Raw genomic sequence first — 14,205 nt, forward strand, 5'->3', positions numbered from 1 at the left:
TTATGTTGCACTTAAATTGTCATAATGAAGCATAATTGGAAGAGCAATTTGCACACCAAGGAGTAGATAGCCTAACCAGGTTGTTTCAGCGGATGCATGAGCAAGGGAGCGGTACTCAGCTTCAGCACTAGAACGAGCCACTGTTGGTTGCTTCTTGGAGCACCATGATATTAAATTCAAGCTAAGATAGACCAGATAGCCAGAGGTAGAGATACGAGAATCCGGGTAGCCGGCCCAATCGGCATCAAAGTAAGAAGAAAGTGTAACCGGGTGATGTTGAGGATGAAATGAGAGTTCATGGTCAAGGGTGCCTTTGACAAAACGCAGAATGCACTTGACAGCCATCAGGTGGGTGGTGCGGGGTTGACTCATGAACTGTGCAACAAAATTGACAACGAAGGAGATATCTAGGCGTGTTATGGTCAGGTATTGAAGAGACCCAACCATCTCACGAAATATTATCAAATTGTCAAATGGATTGCCATCAGAGGCAGTGAGTGGAGGTTTGGCTACCAAGGGTGTGCTCATAGGTTGACTGAGAAGAAGATCATACTTCTAGAGGACATCATGGGCATATTTGAGCTAGTCAATGTGTAGACCAGTGGATGAACGGGAGACCTGTAATCCAAGAAAATAGTGTAGGGGACTCAAATCTTTTATATCAAAACCGCAGCTAAGAGCATGAATGAAACTCTAGACAATATAGTCATGACTACCAGTAACAACAATGTCATCCACATAGAGAAGCAGGAATATGGTGTGTTGCCCATGTTGAAATATAAAGAGAGAATGATCTGCCATACTTTGTAGAAACCCAGCCGATAAAAGAAAGGCACAGATGCGATGAAACCAAGCACGGGGAGCTTGCTTGACACCGTAAAGAGACTTGTGAAGTTTACACACATATGAGGGATGATCAAGGTCGACAAGACCAGGGGGTTGATCATATAAACATCTTCATGGAGAAATCCTTGGAGGAGGCATTCTTGACGTCAAGTTGACGGAGAGACCAGAAGTGGTTGGGGACATCCAAACATCACTGTGTATTATATCAAAGAGAGATGAAGCAAATTCTTTATTGGATGGAAATGGTAACTGGTGCGACTTACTAAGCACACATTCATTACAAGACGAAATAATATAAGACTTTTAGGAAGATCAAGATTGATTGGAATCATGCATATATGCTTGATTTGTGTAGAAGATGTACGTAGTAACATTAATATTGGGAATTACCATTAATTAGCTAATCCTTATAATTGCCAGTTGTTTGCATTGCTTCCCAAGTTGCTAATACTTTTTTTCTTTTCTTTTTTTGAAAAAAAAATTGATATTACTTAGTTGCCTAAGTTTTTAAATCAATTTTTAGACTGATTCATACCATAACCGTTTTGATTATGAACTGAACATGATCACTTCTTGTCACAACGTTTTTATTTTACTGTTTGTTCGGTGCATATTATGTCTTGTTTATAATAATAAACTTTCTACATTTTTCTCTGTTAATCTCTTAAATTTATCGGTTTTTAACTTAGTTTATAGTTTTTAGGCACTTTGGAGTAAAAGAAGAGGAACCTGATCAGGGTCGACAAAACCAGGGGGTTGATGCATATAAACATCTTGTTTTCAGACCAAGAAATCTGAAATCATTAAATCTGCATGTGCAGATCAGTCGATTTCGACAAAGGAGTGAGAGCAGCTCACAATGAAATAGATTATAAGCTATATATGGTTGGAAAGCTACGGATATCTAGTTTCCAGCATATTTTACAGTTTGTCCATACCTAGTATTTATAGAACGTTATGGCTGATGTAGTGCACAAAGATAAATCTGCCGCAAATTATTATTTCGTATCAAATGAGAGTTTGGAAGTTAATCTTGTTGAACGAGTTCTGAAAGGTTTTTACTCCATATTTGATCTGGTTTTGAGGACATATTACAGCCAAGATGACGTGGACCAATGAGAAAATTCAAGAGGAAACCTACATCAACACATACTAGGAAACAAATCCTAATTCAACAGGACGTCTTTGGGTTTCTCCTCTATATATACATATGCAAGTTAATTCAACCAAGACATCTACCTTCACCCCAATTCATCTCTCTCCCTCCATACACCTCCATCCATTCACAAGGAGCTAATGTAAGGAAGTCGAGGTTTTCTTGTACTTTGAGATCCTAATTTAGTCTTATTCAAAGGTCATGAGCATGGGAGATCTACAAGGGAGATATTTCCTTAACTTTTTCCCCTTACTACCTTTTGTTTTGTTTGCCTTTCTATATGCTGTTATTATTCATAGCATGCTCTATAATTTTCATACATTGATGACAATGTATGGCTTAAGTGTGGTGGAATCATTTAACAGTTTTTTGTGTCAAAAAATGGAAAAAAATAACTCTTCCCCCACACTTAAAGTCCTCTGTGTAGGAAAAATATAGAGCATGCAATGAATACTATAAGCATAAAGAGGCAAACAAAACAAAAGGTTGTATATAATTAAGGTGAAGAAGTTGAGAAAAGGTCTCCTATATCTGCTCATGACCTTTGGAGAAGAATGAGTTAGGCACCAACCTCATAAGCTCCTAGAGAAAAGATGATCGAGAGGTGCACTTTTGTATGTCAAAATTTTGCTTCATGAAGCTAACTTCCAACCCTTATAACTTTTGCATACAACGACTGAATTCTGAGATTTTAGTTGGAGGTGAAAGATGGTGTTTCAAGCTTTCCATGGGTATATAGTAAACCTTCTATCTCCCAATGGTTCAAAAACTACAGCACTGCAAATTAGATAAAAAGCAGATAAATTACAGAAAAAGATGGCACCTTGACGGCTTGACCTTTACCTATTCAAACCTGTATACTGGGAGCTTCACTAGTCCATTGAAGCTGAAACTTTTCAGGCATGTATGAAACACCCAGAGCTTTCTATCCATGTATTGAACTCGATCTTTATTTGAACTCACAGACCTCTCTGTGTATATATGGTATGAAACACCCAGAGCTTTCTATGAGAGCTGATAAATACAGCCAATCAAAGATGACTGACTGCATGTGTTATGCACAACTTGAATGTTTTCTTCACTTTATTCCTAACTTGAAAACACAAGAAACACATCAATTGAACAAAATATGAATCTAAATAAATAGAAAAAGGTTAAAGATTAGTTTTTTTGTGACCATTTTTATTGTGAACTAAACATGATCACTTCTCCTACAACGTTTTATTTTACTATGTCAGATCAGTTTGATATATGTCACCAATACAGTTAACGCATAAGTTATTGTGGTAATAATTAAGCTGTAAAGTATCACAGTCTATGCGATGTGTTTCTTAATGAAATCTTTGTTAATCGACAAAAAAACAAAAGACACAACTTTTTTCACTTGATAGTCAATTTAAGAGGTTTTGGTTTTAATCCCCTCCTTTATATTTTTTTTGTTTTAAATCATATGGAGTGATTTTCCAATTTGAAGTGAAAGTGGAAAGCCTAGAAAACGAAAAGAAAAGCTGATTTTCATTGTTTCACGCGGCAAATCTACCCGCCAAATTCATTCACTCTTGGCCCAAATCAGGGTTTCTTCTAAAAGCACAAACCCTCTCTCCTCCTCTCCACATTACCCAAATCCCAGTTTCCTCCAAAACCATCCAACTTTGCAGAGAAAAGTAAGGAGACCCTCAATGGGACGAAGGAAAAGAGTAGCAGAAGATTTACCCATCAACAGAGAAGAACAAGAAGAATGGCAACCCACAGGACCCTGCAGATTCCAACAGCTTCCACAGGCCTTAGTCATCGACATTCTCTCAAGGCTCTTGGTCAAGCCCCTCCTCAACTGCAGGTGCGTATGCAAATCCTGGCTTTCCATTATTTCCGACCCTCAATTTTCCTTTGTGCACCTTCCTAAATCACCCATTGGGATACTGATCAATACCAACCCTGAAAAGAGGACATCAAGGATAATTGATTATACCCAAATTGAAGAATCTGCTGATTCTCAATTCCACCTTGAGAAAATGAGATTTAGTACCAAGAATAGCTTACCACCCCTTTCTTGTTTTGAGTTGATCAACTCATGCAATGGTTTGCTTCTTTTGGCTGAGGTTGGTCCCAATATAGATGGCCCCTTCCCCTTGTATGTGTGCAATCCGATATTGGGTGAATTCATCGCTCTTCCGCTTGCTAATGAGGGGAGGCTGTACTGTAGCTTTATCGGACTTGGTTGTAGTGCGGTGACCAAGGAATACAAGGTGCTGCAAACATGCGGAGACTACCGCAAGGATGAGGATGGGGCTCGGATATACACAATTGGTACAGGAGTTTGGAAAAGCATTGGGAAAACTCCTCAGGACTTTGCTCAGTTTGCACCATTCAATGCTGTTCTGCATGGAGCTCTTCATTGGCTTGCCTCCAGTGGAAGAACATTGGAGTTGATAAATGCATTTCACTTTGAAACAGAAGAGTTCCGCACACTACCCCCACCTGGTTCCTTTACACCATTTCAGAAGCAATTTAAAGACTGTCTGAAATTGGGAGTGTTTGATGGTTGTCTGTTTATATGTGTGTATGGTTATGATTCAAGTAAGTTTGACATGAAATTGGGAGTGTTTGATGGTTGTCTGTTTATATGTGTGTATGGTTATGATTCAAGTAAGTTTGACATGTGGGTTATGAAGGAGTATGGTGTCCAAGAGTCTTGGAGAAAAACTCTGGTCGTTGAAGGCTTGTATCCAAGGCAACTTGACAATGATGTTTATGAGCCACTGGTGTTTTTGCGAAATGGGGAAATCCTGTTGTCCTACATTGACTGGACTGTGGTTTGTTATAACCAGGAAAAAAACGCGTCTGAGGGAAACTAGAGTTGTTCGTACTCAGTCGAACTTTCGTGCAATTGGTTACAACCCGTGCTTTTTTTTCTCTCCATGATGTTGCGAAAGGAGAGGATATCAAAAGGTACTAAAACTATTTTGATAGATATACGTAGACACAAGCATAAATGTAGCTGCACTTCTGTCTCATCCATTCGACACCTTTTCCTATCCCATATTCTCATCACTAACAGTTTCTCCGCTAAAATTTTGTTTTGCTTTTTGTTTGTGTAAGGCTGATGCTTCTGTAGGAAAATGTATTGCACTTCTACACCCACAGAAATAAGTTGTATCACAAGCTCTAGCAAAATAGGTTGTATGACTTGTATCACGAGCATATGAATGCTGAGTCATGATATATGGTCTCTATTTGTTTAACATTATGGAATATGCAGGTCTTTTGTTATTTTATGTAGATTTGTTAGATTTACTTTTGTTACAATTAGTTTTCAGTAAATTCAGGTGGTAAGATATTTATGCCTAGAATAATATAGCTTATGAATACAGTGTCTGTTGTCTGCGAGTTTTGCTGAATGGTAGAGCATTGCAGGGTGATTGAGTTTCAACTAACATTCATGCTATAGACATACTCAACACACTGATGATACTTGTAAGGGTTCCAAGGATATAATGAATTAGTCAATGAGCATGTAAATACTTTGTTGATATATATAGATTATGACTATAGTATCTGTTGTCTCTGAGTTTTGCTGAATGGTAGAGCATTACAGGGTGATTGAGTTTCATCTAAAATTGATGCTATAGACATACTCAAAACACTTTGTTGGTACTTATAAGGGTTCCAAGGATAAAATGAAACAGTCAATTAGCATTTACCCAAAGGAAGACTTCGTTCATCTGAGAGATAAACAACAGATTCGGTGCATAAGTTTTATGGATAGAAGTACGAAATATTCTGAAAATATGCTTGTCCGCTTGCATTACCTTGGCTAGAGCTCCTTGCTCAAACTATTGTTTAACTACATGAAATTTGTAGCTACATGAAATGTTTTCTTAAAATGGGATTAAGATATTCATCCTGGTTTATGTCTCTGACGTGCAGGGTAAGAGACAAAAAGAACTCTAAGAAGGCCTCTGGTGAAGGGAGCAGTGGCTGCGCCACTGCCAATTCTGGCATCCCCAAAAAGTCCAAAAAACTTAACTCAGGCTCTGGATTGCCAGCTTAAGAGGGTCGTCCTAGATCCAAAAATTCCTGTGAGTTATCATAGTTCAGAGCAGATGATTTTTTTTGTGTCATCTGTTGGTTGCTGTTTCAGTTATTGCTTTCTTTACTCTTATTTCATGGTTGTACTTAAGGTTCTCTGATCTAACTTGCAGGATTGAGATTGCGTCAGCTACATGTAGTGGGAACTTGGATTCATCTCAGCAATGTCTCAACAATGTTTTGTGTAAATGGTTTCTGTAATGCCAAACCAACTCTGCTTCAGTTTCTTAGCAAAGACCGAACAAATCTTCTTTTTGTTATTTGGCGATCTGCTATTGACTAAATGCATGGCTTAACTAGTGAGAGCTTTTATCAATATCTAATTTTTTTTTTTTTTTCAGAATATTTAACCAGGAGATGTTCTACTTATCTCTTTCATATGCAATTCCTCCAACCTTACCGAATGTCTTTATGCATAAGAACATGATTAGTGCTGTAACTAGGATTGATATTACTATCACATTCTGAATGATTACGTGTTGGTTACAACGGATGATGTCTAGGAAAAGTGGCGAAAAGCCAAATGAAAGCAACTTCTCCAAAATCTACAACCTTTGGTATCTTTTTGGATTATCAGTTAGATGACTTCAATTCACATGAACATAGGATAGTATTATGGTTAAAAGAAATTATGGAAGCTGAATCAGAACGCTGTACAATTGTAAATGCAGAGATATCTATGAGTTTTCAACAATTTCATTTATAGATCCATCTAAACAACAAAATCCAAAAATCATACATAACAGGGAATTTGATGTCAGCAACACATCTTTGCTATGATCTCACTTTTCTTTCTCAACATTCTTCTTCTTCCTCTCATTGCATTGCTTCAAGGCTTGAACTTCTGAAGAAACACATTAACAAAACAAAAACATCATCCAAGCAAGGATCAAAACCCAGAAAAATTGAAACAAGGAAAAAGTGAAGAGATGACAATGCATACCCAATTGACAAGATTTCCAATTCCTATCATTCTTGATAAGGCAATCCTGCAAGCCACAGACAAAGGGGGTTTTCAGTTTCACATGATTTTTCAGGGTTTAGGGTTTTAGGATTTTAAAATGTAAATTGAAAGTGGGAGCATTACCTGTAAGGAAAGATAGAGAGCAGAACACTCCTGGAGCTGTTTGACATTCTCATCGTCGTCTTCTACCTCCGAATGCAGAGGCGGCGGTGGCGGCTTGGACTGGTCACTGGGTTTTGGTTCTGCCTGGGTTTCGGGTCGGGTCATCTTGCTGAGTTTCTCCCCCATTTTTATGGGTTCGTTGTGGTTGTCTCTCGTTCATACATCGAGAATACGACGCGTATAAAAGCTAAAGATGCATCCGTAATTTTTTTATTTTTTTGGAAAAAAGGGTGCTTCTGTGAGTTCTGTCTATCCATAAATAAGGACATTACCTAAAAGGTTTAGTCTAGTCACTCTAGTGGAAGGATGTTAACCTGCAAAAAGGTAAGATGTTGTAGGAATTCTTTTGTTTAATAAGAGATCTATTTTTTGAACCCTAATTTATGAAAAACATATTTTAAAAATATGTCATACCTAAATTGCTCTCGGGGTGCTGAAGTGGTAAGTAACTTAGCCATCATTTTTAAATTTTTATACCAAAAAAAATGTAGGCATTAGATTGTGAGTTTGTGACTCATCATCATATGTTAGGATTGCTCGCTATGTCCACATTAATCCATGTTTAACTGTTTAAATCATTTTAAAGTAATATATCTAGATTAAATTTTTGCCTTAAATTTTTGATAACACGAAGTACTAGAGTAACTAAAACACCAACGATTCTACGATTAGAGATCACAATCACAACCCCGACCAATTCATGTACCCAATGACCATCCTATGAATCCTGTGGTTATAACCGAGTAACACCATAACCTCATTACAAGTGAGCTACAACTCGAGCTGAGCCCTATCACTAATGGACTTCACGAGCCTATTTTTCCTGGCTAGTTTTCTTAAACAATGCAGTTGTTGACTCAACAGTCTGCAGTAGCTAACTTTCACTGTTTAAAATCTTCCCGCTTGTGTTTCTTACAAAATCCAACCAAATGATCAATCTTTTACTCCTTCAAACGAGACACTATCTTAACTTGTCTTTTGTTGCAAAATTTAATGTAGGTTCACTTTAAGATCGAACATCGCCCTGTGGGGAGGGGATGTGATGTGCAATATACATATATAAGCAAACATCCATTCTCATAGTGAACCACGTTTTGGGTTGGAACCCCAAAAACAAATTAGTGAGGATGGGGCCTAAAAGGGCTGATATCTCGCTATATAGTGTGTTACAAATGGTATTTAAGCCCTCCCTGGTCGAAAGTATGCCGACGAAATCTTAAAAGGGGTGAGTTGTGAAATTCAACATCTCCCTAGGGAGGGAAGGTGATGTGCCTTATATGGACAATCATACCTTCTCATAGTGAGACATGTTTTGGGTTAAAAGCCCAAGAACCGATCCGTGAGGGCATGACCCAATGCGAACAATCTCATGCTGTCACATCCCGACCCTTAAATTTTTACCTTATTTACTAACTTGGTTATAATAAGAATTTTACCGTCTCCGTCATTAAGGTTATAGGTTATTGGTCCCTAGAAGGGTTTGGGGGACGGTTATTTACGGAGAATTATTCGTAGGAGAAAAATATGACGACGGTAAAAATGATAAATTTTAGCTAGTAAAAGGTAATTTTTTTATTTTTATTAGGGTATTATTTTGGGGTGTAAATTTTGGAGTTAGGTTTTGATATATTAAGTGTTGGTCGGTTTGGGGTTAGAGGCCCAAAAACCATTTCTCTCTTCCCCGAGTCCTCCCGTTGCCAGACTTTCCGGCCGTCGTCCGGCCACCATCCACTGTCGCTCCGGTCCCAAACGGTCGGCCTCCGACCTAGCTCCCATCCTAGACCGGTGAGAGGCTCCCTAGCGCCGCCGTGAGAGAGATATCGGGCCCGGAATGTCCGACTGTCCAAAGTTTCACGTCGTCGGAACTTCCTCCTCCGGCCACCAATCCGGGCAAGACTTATATGGTTTTGAAGGTCTCCAACCCAGTTGTCTTGCCCTATAAGGACTCGGTCCAGTTTGTTTCAAGTGAGGAGAACCGGTGAGTGGAAGCTCTAGGGTTTTTTTGTGTTGTTTTTGCTCGATTGACCTAGTTAGGCTTGGAATTGGTATTTGTGCTAGTTAGGAAAGTTGTAGAGAGAGTTGAGAGGAAGATTCTGTCAAAATTTCATAGGCATTGGAGGTCGCCGGAGTCAGCCTCCGGCCGCCGCTGTTTGGGAGATTTTTTATGGTTTTAAATGTGGAATATTAAGTGGAGTTTATTGATGTGAATTATGAAATTTTTGGATGAGTTTTGGTTAGGTTTGGGATTTTCCGAAGCTTGGTATTTTTGGCGGTTAATTAATGTAGAATCCAGCAGTTGGATTAAAGTTGTTTAAACTGTGGGAAGATGTAGTTGCGGTTGCTGGTTCTAGGGTTGAGGTGTGGGCCATTTCGAAGTTAGGCAAAGATGAGCGTGTTTATGGCTCTCGGTTAATTTTTGCCTATTTTGTGTAAATATTAGAATTTCGGCTGGGAAATTAATATTATATTTGAAACAGGACGTGAGGAGGCTCGAGCAGACAAGGCCCCAGATCGACATCAGGCTTAGGCCTAATTTGTGAGTGGACTTTTGTTTTAAATAATGTGCATGCGAAATGATTTGTGTTGTTAGAGAACAACCGAAATTGAGAATTTCGGTGAGTATATATATTCATATTTGGATGTTTATGAGAACAATATGTATATAAAGAAATGCTAGCTAGCTAGCTATACGTGTTTTTCCACCATACTGAGGTAAAATTTCATTATGGTGCGACGTGAGCGTTAGACGCAATCGTCGTAGCCCTATATAAATATAAGAATTTATATAGGGGATATGCGCGTTTATATATATATACACCGTCTTTTCCACCATAATGAGGTAAAATGTCATTATGGTGCGACGTCAGCGTTAGACGCAAGCGTCGTAGCCTTGTATGAATTTTCTATTTGTCTTTTTTGTTTAAAGAAAATTCATACAAAGGATATGATGAGTGTAATATATACATATTTTATTTTAGCCTAAGAGGCTCTATTTTTACGAGGTGTTGGGACTAGCGTGGCTAGTCACGTTTTGGTAATTTTGGAAAATTTGGTTATAGCTTTTGAGCTTGTTGCATGTCGTTAATTTTTTCATAGAAGTTAAATCGGGAAAGCATAAAGATTTATTATTATTTTTTTTAAATTTATTTTTGTCCACTCACTCTAATGGTTTCAAATGTCTTCTCCTGGGCTCTTCGTTTTAAAATGCCCAGTCTGCAGAGTTCGGGTTGGATCTAGTAGGAGGCGAGGCATAGTCCCCCGCATTTCCATCACCTTTCATCAGTAGGTTATCTATTTAACCTACCAGTGTTTTTCTTACTTCCTCTAGTGTCTAGTAGCTCTGATTTTCCCTTGGGGATATTGTATAATATTATTTCTGTAATACCCCGGAAATTTGATATTAGTTTCTAATATCATTTGGAGTTTTCGAGTTAGAAGTTGGTGTGTTTTGAGGTTCGAAGGAAAAGCGGAAGTGTTTAGATGCATAATTGCCCGGAACGGTTTTTTTGTTTTGAAGGGTCAAGAGTTGGCTTTTTATTAGTTGGGTTTCTCTAGAAACTTCCTTCACGGAAGTTGTAGAGCTTGGTGATACGAGTTCGTAGACATGCGGCACGCGTAAAACGGACTTCGTAGGAAGAAGTTGTGGTCAGCAGAAGTTCGTGTTTTTTCGGGGTTTTGTGTTAAATAAGAAAAAGTTAGGGTTCTCGTTTCATTTCCGGAAAACCATTTTTTTTTCTCTCCCCTTCTCTCTCGCGCCTCACCCTCATTGTCAAAGTTTTCCGCCTGACCCGACCCGAACCCGTCCGACCCGACCCGACCCGACCCGGATTTTCCGGCCGACCCAGACGACAGCACCGGTCAGAAAATCTTCCTCTCCTCGGCGCAAGCCTCCCTGTGTTGGTGAGTGAAGACGACTTGGGCGGATCGGCGCTGATCGAGCGCCAACAGTGAGGGCGGCGACCCGGATTGCAACCCGACCGGTTTTCTCACCTCCGGCGGCGACGGCAAGGCTGAAACCGGTTGGGATAGGAAGTATTGGACGTCCTCGTTCAATCCCTAGTGGTCTTGAAGCTCGACTCACGGCGGAGAGTGGTGGTGGTGGATCCCAATCTTTCCGGCGAGTTTCCGGCCGATTGGGGCGAAACCTCAGGGTGACTTGTGGAGTTTAGTTTTGAGCTAGACGCTTCTGTTTGTGTGAAGACGCAGCGGGAGTAAAGGTGAGTAAAATCTCACCAAGGTCCACTTTGAGACCTATTTATTTTGATGATGATTGTGATGTTGGTTTTGTTGATGATGATGATAATGTTTTGGATGATTATGATGATGATGATGATAATGATTTTGATGATTATGATGATGATGATGCTTATAACTTAGAAAATTATGTCTTTAAAGGTTTTAAAATATATGAGCTTGATCGCCAACGGCTCATAGGTAAGATAAAACAAGTTTTCCTTATGATTATTTTAAGTTCCTCGTGATCATAATTTTATTGGTGATTGATAGATAATTTCTTGTGGAAATATCTAGATTTATTCATATAATTTTATCTATGTGGAAAGATATAATTTTATGATGTGTTCTTTGTGTTGTTGATGATGTTGAATTAAAGAATGATGATGATTTAAATGTTATGCAATTAGATAATTGTGGTTGCTATGATGATGATTGTGATGATGATGATGATGATGTTGATGATGTTGAATTTAAGTATACGTTATTGTTTGTTTTTAAAAATAAATGAGCTTGATCGTCAACGGCTCATAGGTAAGATAAAACAAGTTAGATAGTCAAACTGGGTTCCAAGCCTTTAATCGGGTGATTGGTTAAAGTTATGACGCTATTATTATTTTGTGATGTGATATTGGACAGTCAAACTGGGTTCCAAGCCTTTGGCCGGGTAATTGGTTACGGTTAAGAATAGAGCTCTAGTCCGTCTGTCGGTGTAGGTCATGGGAGGTACCTGAAGGTATCTGGGACCCATGGGTACATAAATTGTTGTTGTAGGTCATGAGAGATATTTATTAATATCTGGGACTCATGGGTACATGTGTTTGTTGTAGGTAATGGGAGATACCTTATTGGTATTTAGGACTCATGGGCACATGTATATTTGTAAAAGTATTGGTTTTATGGTTTTAACATTTTCTTAATTTTTGTAATTTATTTCTTTGTTTGAATATCTCCTGAACTATGCTTAATGCAGGAGATTCTTTAAATCTTAATTGTGTGATTTTTAGTGAATTTCCTGAACTATCCTTTTTGCAGGATTCACTTATGATTTTGATTGTTGTGAATTGTTGTGTTTTCTTATTTACTCTCTTTTGAATTTTATTGTTTTGAGGTGATTCCTGAACTAAGTTCTAAAGCAGGAATTACCGGTTTTATCTTATGTGGTGTTGGAGATGTTGAGTAAATTTTGAGAATTACTCATACGAGCTTTTTAGCTTACCGGGTTTGTTGTTTACAACCCGGTGCACCAATTCATGATGTAGGGGTTAGACTTACAAGTGTTGATCAACATGGTTGAGGCAGAGGCATAGTGGCTGGAGTTTAGATGATGTACATTTTATTTGTATATTATGTAAGTTTTTTTTTAAGCTCGTGTGAGCATCTTCATTTTACTAGACTTTTGAAGTTGTAAATAAGGAGATGTAATGTTTAACTCAGTGATGAGTTTTGTTGATATTTATATTTCCAGCTTTTGGGTTTAGTTTGGGATTGTTGAGCAGGTATTGGAGTCTTAGTTTTGAGTTATATCATGCCCAAATTTTTAAAAATTATCCTTCGAAAATTGGGGTGTGACAATTTCGGTTGTGGGCGAAGGCTTGATTGCATTTTAGATTATTTAAAGGAAGTTGTATGTTATCTTAGTTGGATAATTATGTGTTGATCTGGAAGTTGATTTTGTTATTGTTATTGGTGATGTGTTGTGTTTGGGGAGCATGTAGGCTCCAGAAGTTAAGGTTGGATTGAGAAATTTTATAAGTGTTGCAGGTTTTCTTTAGGAATGGTTGTCTATTTTCAAGGGAGATTATGCCGAATTTTCGGTAATATCTTCTTTAGAGGTGGTCCCCGCAGGACTTACTCCGGATTTTAGGGTAAAATTCGGAGTGGATCTTGACACACGCTATGCGAGATGTTGCATTCACAAATACACTAATACAATTATCAGTGATGAGGATTCCCTTACCGGTTTTAAATGCTTGTTGTATGTTACCAATACCATGGACATATTCCGCCTTACACCTAAAACATTTTTGGTGCTCTTTGAGTGGAAGAGTTGTCGTGGATCTTGGTGAGGAACAAAAATTTTCAAGTTGTGCAGGCATTCTAAATTAACATGAACAATATAGGACTCGTCGTCAACAGATTAGGGCATTGCGTATGAGCCACTATCTGTGCGGACTAGTAGAGACCGTTGTCTAAACGGCAACAATGCTGCTAAGAATAGGGAGAGAGAAACCTAGCATTTACTCTAACTTTCACTCTAAAGATATCTTACACATAACTTAATCATTTGAATTTTGATCATAAATGCAAGAAGTTTTTCTCAAATTGTGAATAGGAAAAAAAATAATTTTAAATACACACCCTTAATCTCTTAATACACACATTTTACTTAATACACTACTCATCTAGTTTTTCATTTCAATATTATAATAAATACACATTACAAACTGCCTAAGATACCCTCAATATCTAAAACTAATAATAATTTGTTATTTAATATAATTGTTATATATTTACTATTTCACAACTCTCTTTACGTGTTCTCTTTTATTTTCTGTTAGATATTTTTGATCAAGTTAGAAATTTTTTCTTGATATTTTTCAATTTATAATCAAAAGAGTAATATTATATTCGAACTCCAAATCTCCAATATGACATTAATCGGCTAGAATTTGAAGAAAAAAAATATTGAACATACATAATATTTTCAAAGTTAAGAAACTAGTAAAAGTACAATAACATAAAAACTAGTTTT

General features: G+C 37.9%; 3 protein-coding genes across 3 annotated transcripts; 1 reads left to right on the forward strand and 2 right to left on the reverse strand.

The window, feature by feature from the left end:
- On the reverse strand, positions 1–528 carry LOC101299471 (uncharacterized mitochondrial protein AtMg00810-like). Its single transcript, XM_004298030.1, has one exon. The coding sequence runs from the start codon at positions 526–528 to the stop codon at positions 1–3; it is 528 nt and encodes a 175-aa protein (XP_004298078.1).
- A 3,153-nt stretch (positions 529–3,681) lies between these two features.
- Positions 3,682–6,053, forward strand: LOC101299762 (F-box protein At3g07870-like). The gene is made up of 3 exons (XM_004298031.1): positions 3,682–4,815; positions 5,632–5,747; positions 5,930–6,053. The coding sequence occupies exons 1-3, from the start codon at positions 3,682–3,684 to the stop codon at positions 6,051–6,053; spliced, it is 1,374 nt and encodes a 457-aa protein (XP_004298079.1).
- A 715-nt stretch (positions 6,054–6,768) lies between these two features.
- On the reverse strand, positions 6,769–7,343 carry LOC101300050. Its single transcript, XM_004298032.1, has 3 exons — positions 7,179–7,343; positions 7,035–7,080; positions 6,769–6,935 (listed from the first exon to the last, which is right to left on the reverse strand). The coding sequence occupies exons 1-3, from the start codon at positions 7,341–7,343 to the stop codon at positions 6,874–6,876; spliced, it is 273 nt and encodes a 90-aa protein (XP_004298080.1). The 3' UTR covers positions 6,769–6,873.
- Between the last annotated feature and the right edge of the window lie 6,862 nt (positions 7,344–14,205).

This window comes from Fragaria vesca, linkage group LG4 (genome assembly GCF_000184155.1).
Source record: "Fragaria vesca subsp. vesca linkage group LG4, FraVesHawaii_1.0, whole genome shotgun sequence".
Taxonomy (NCBI): Eukaryota; Viridiplantae; Streptophyta; class Magnoliopsida; order Rosales; family Rosaceae; genus Fragaria; species Fragaria vesca.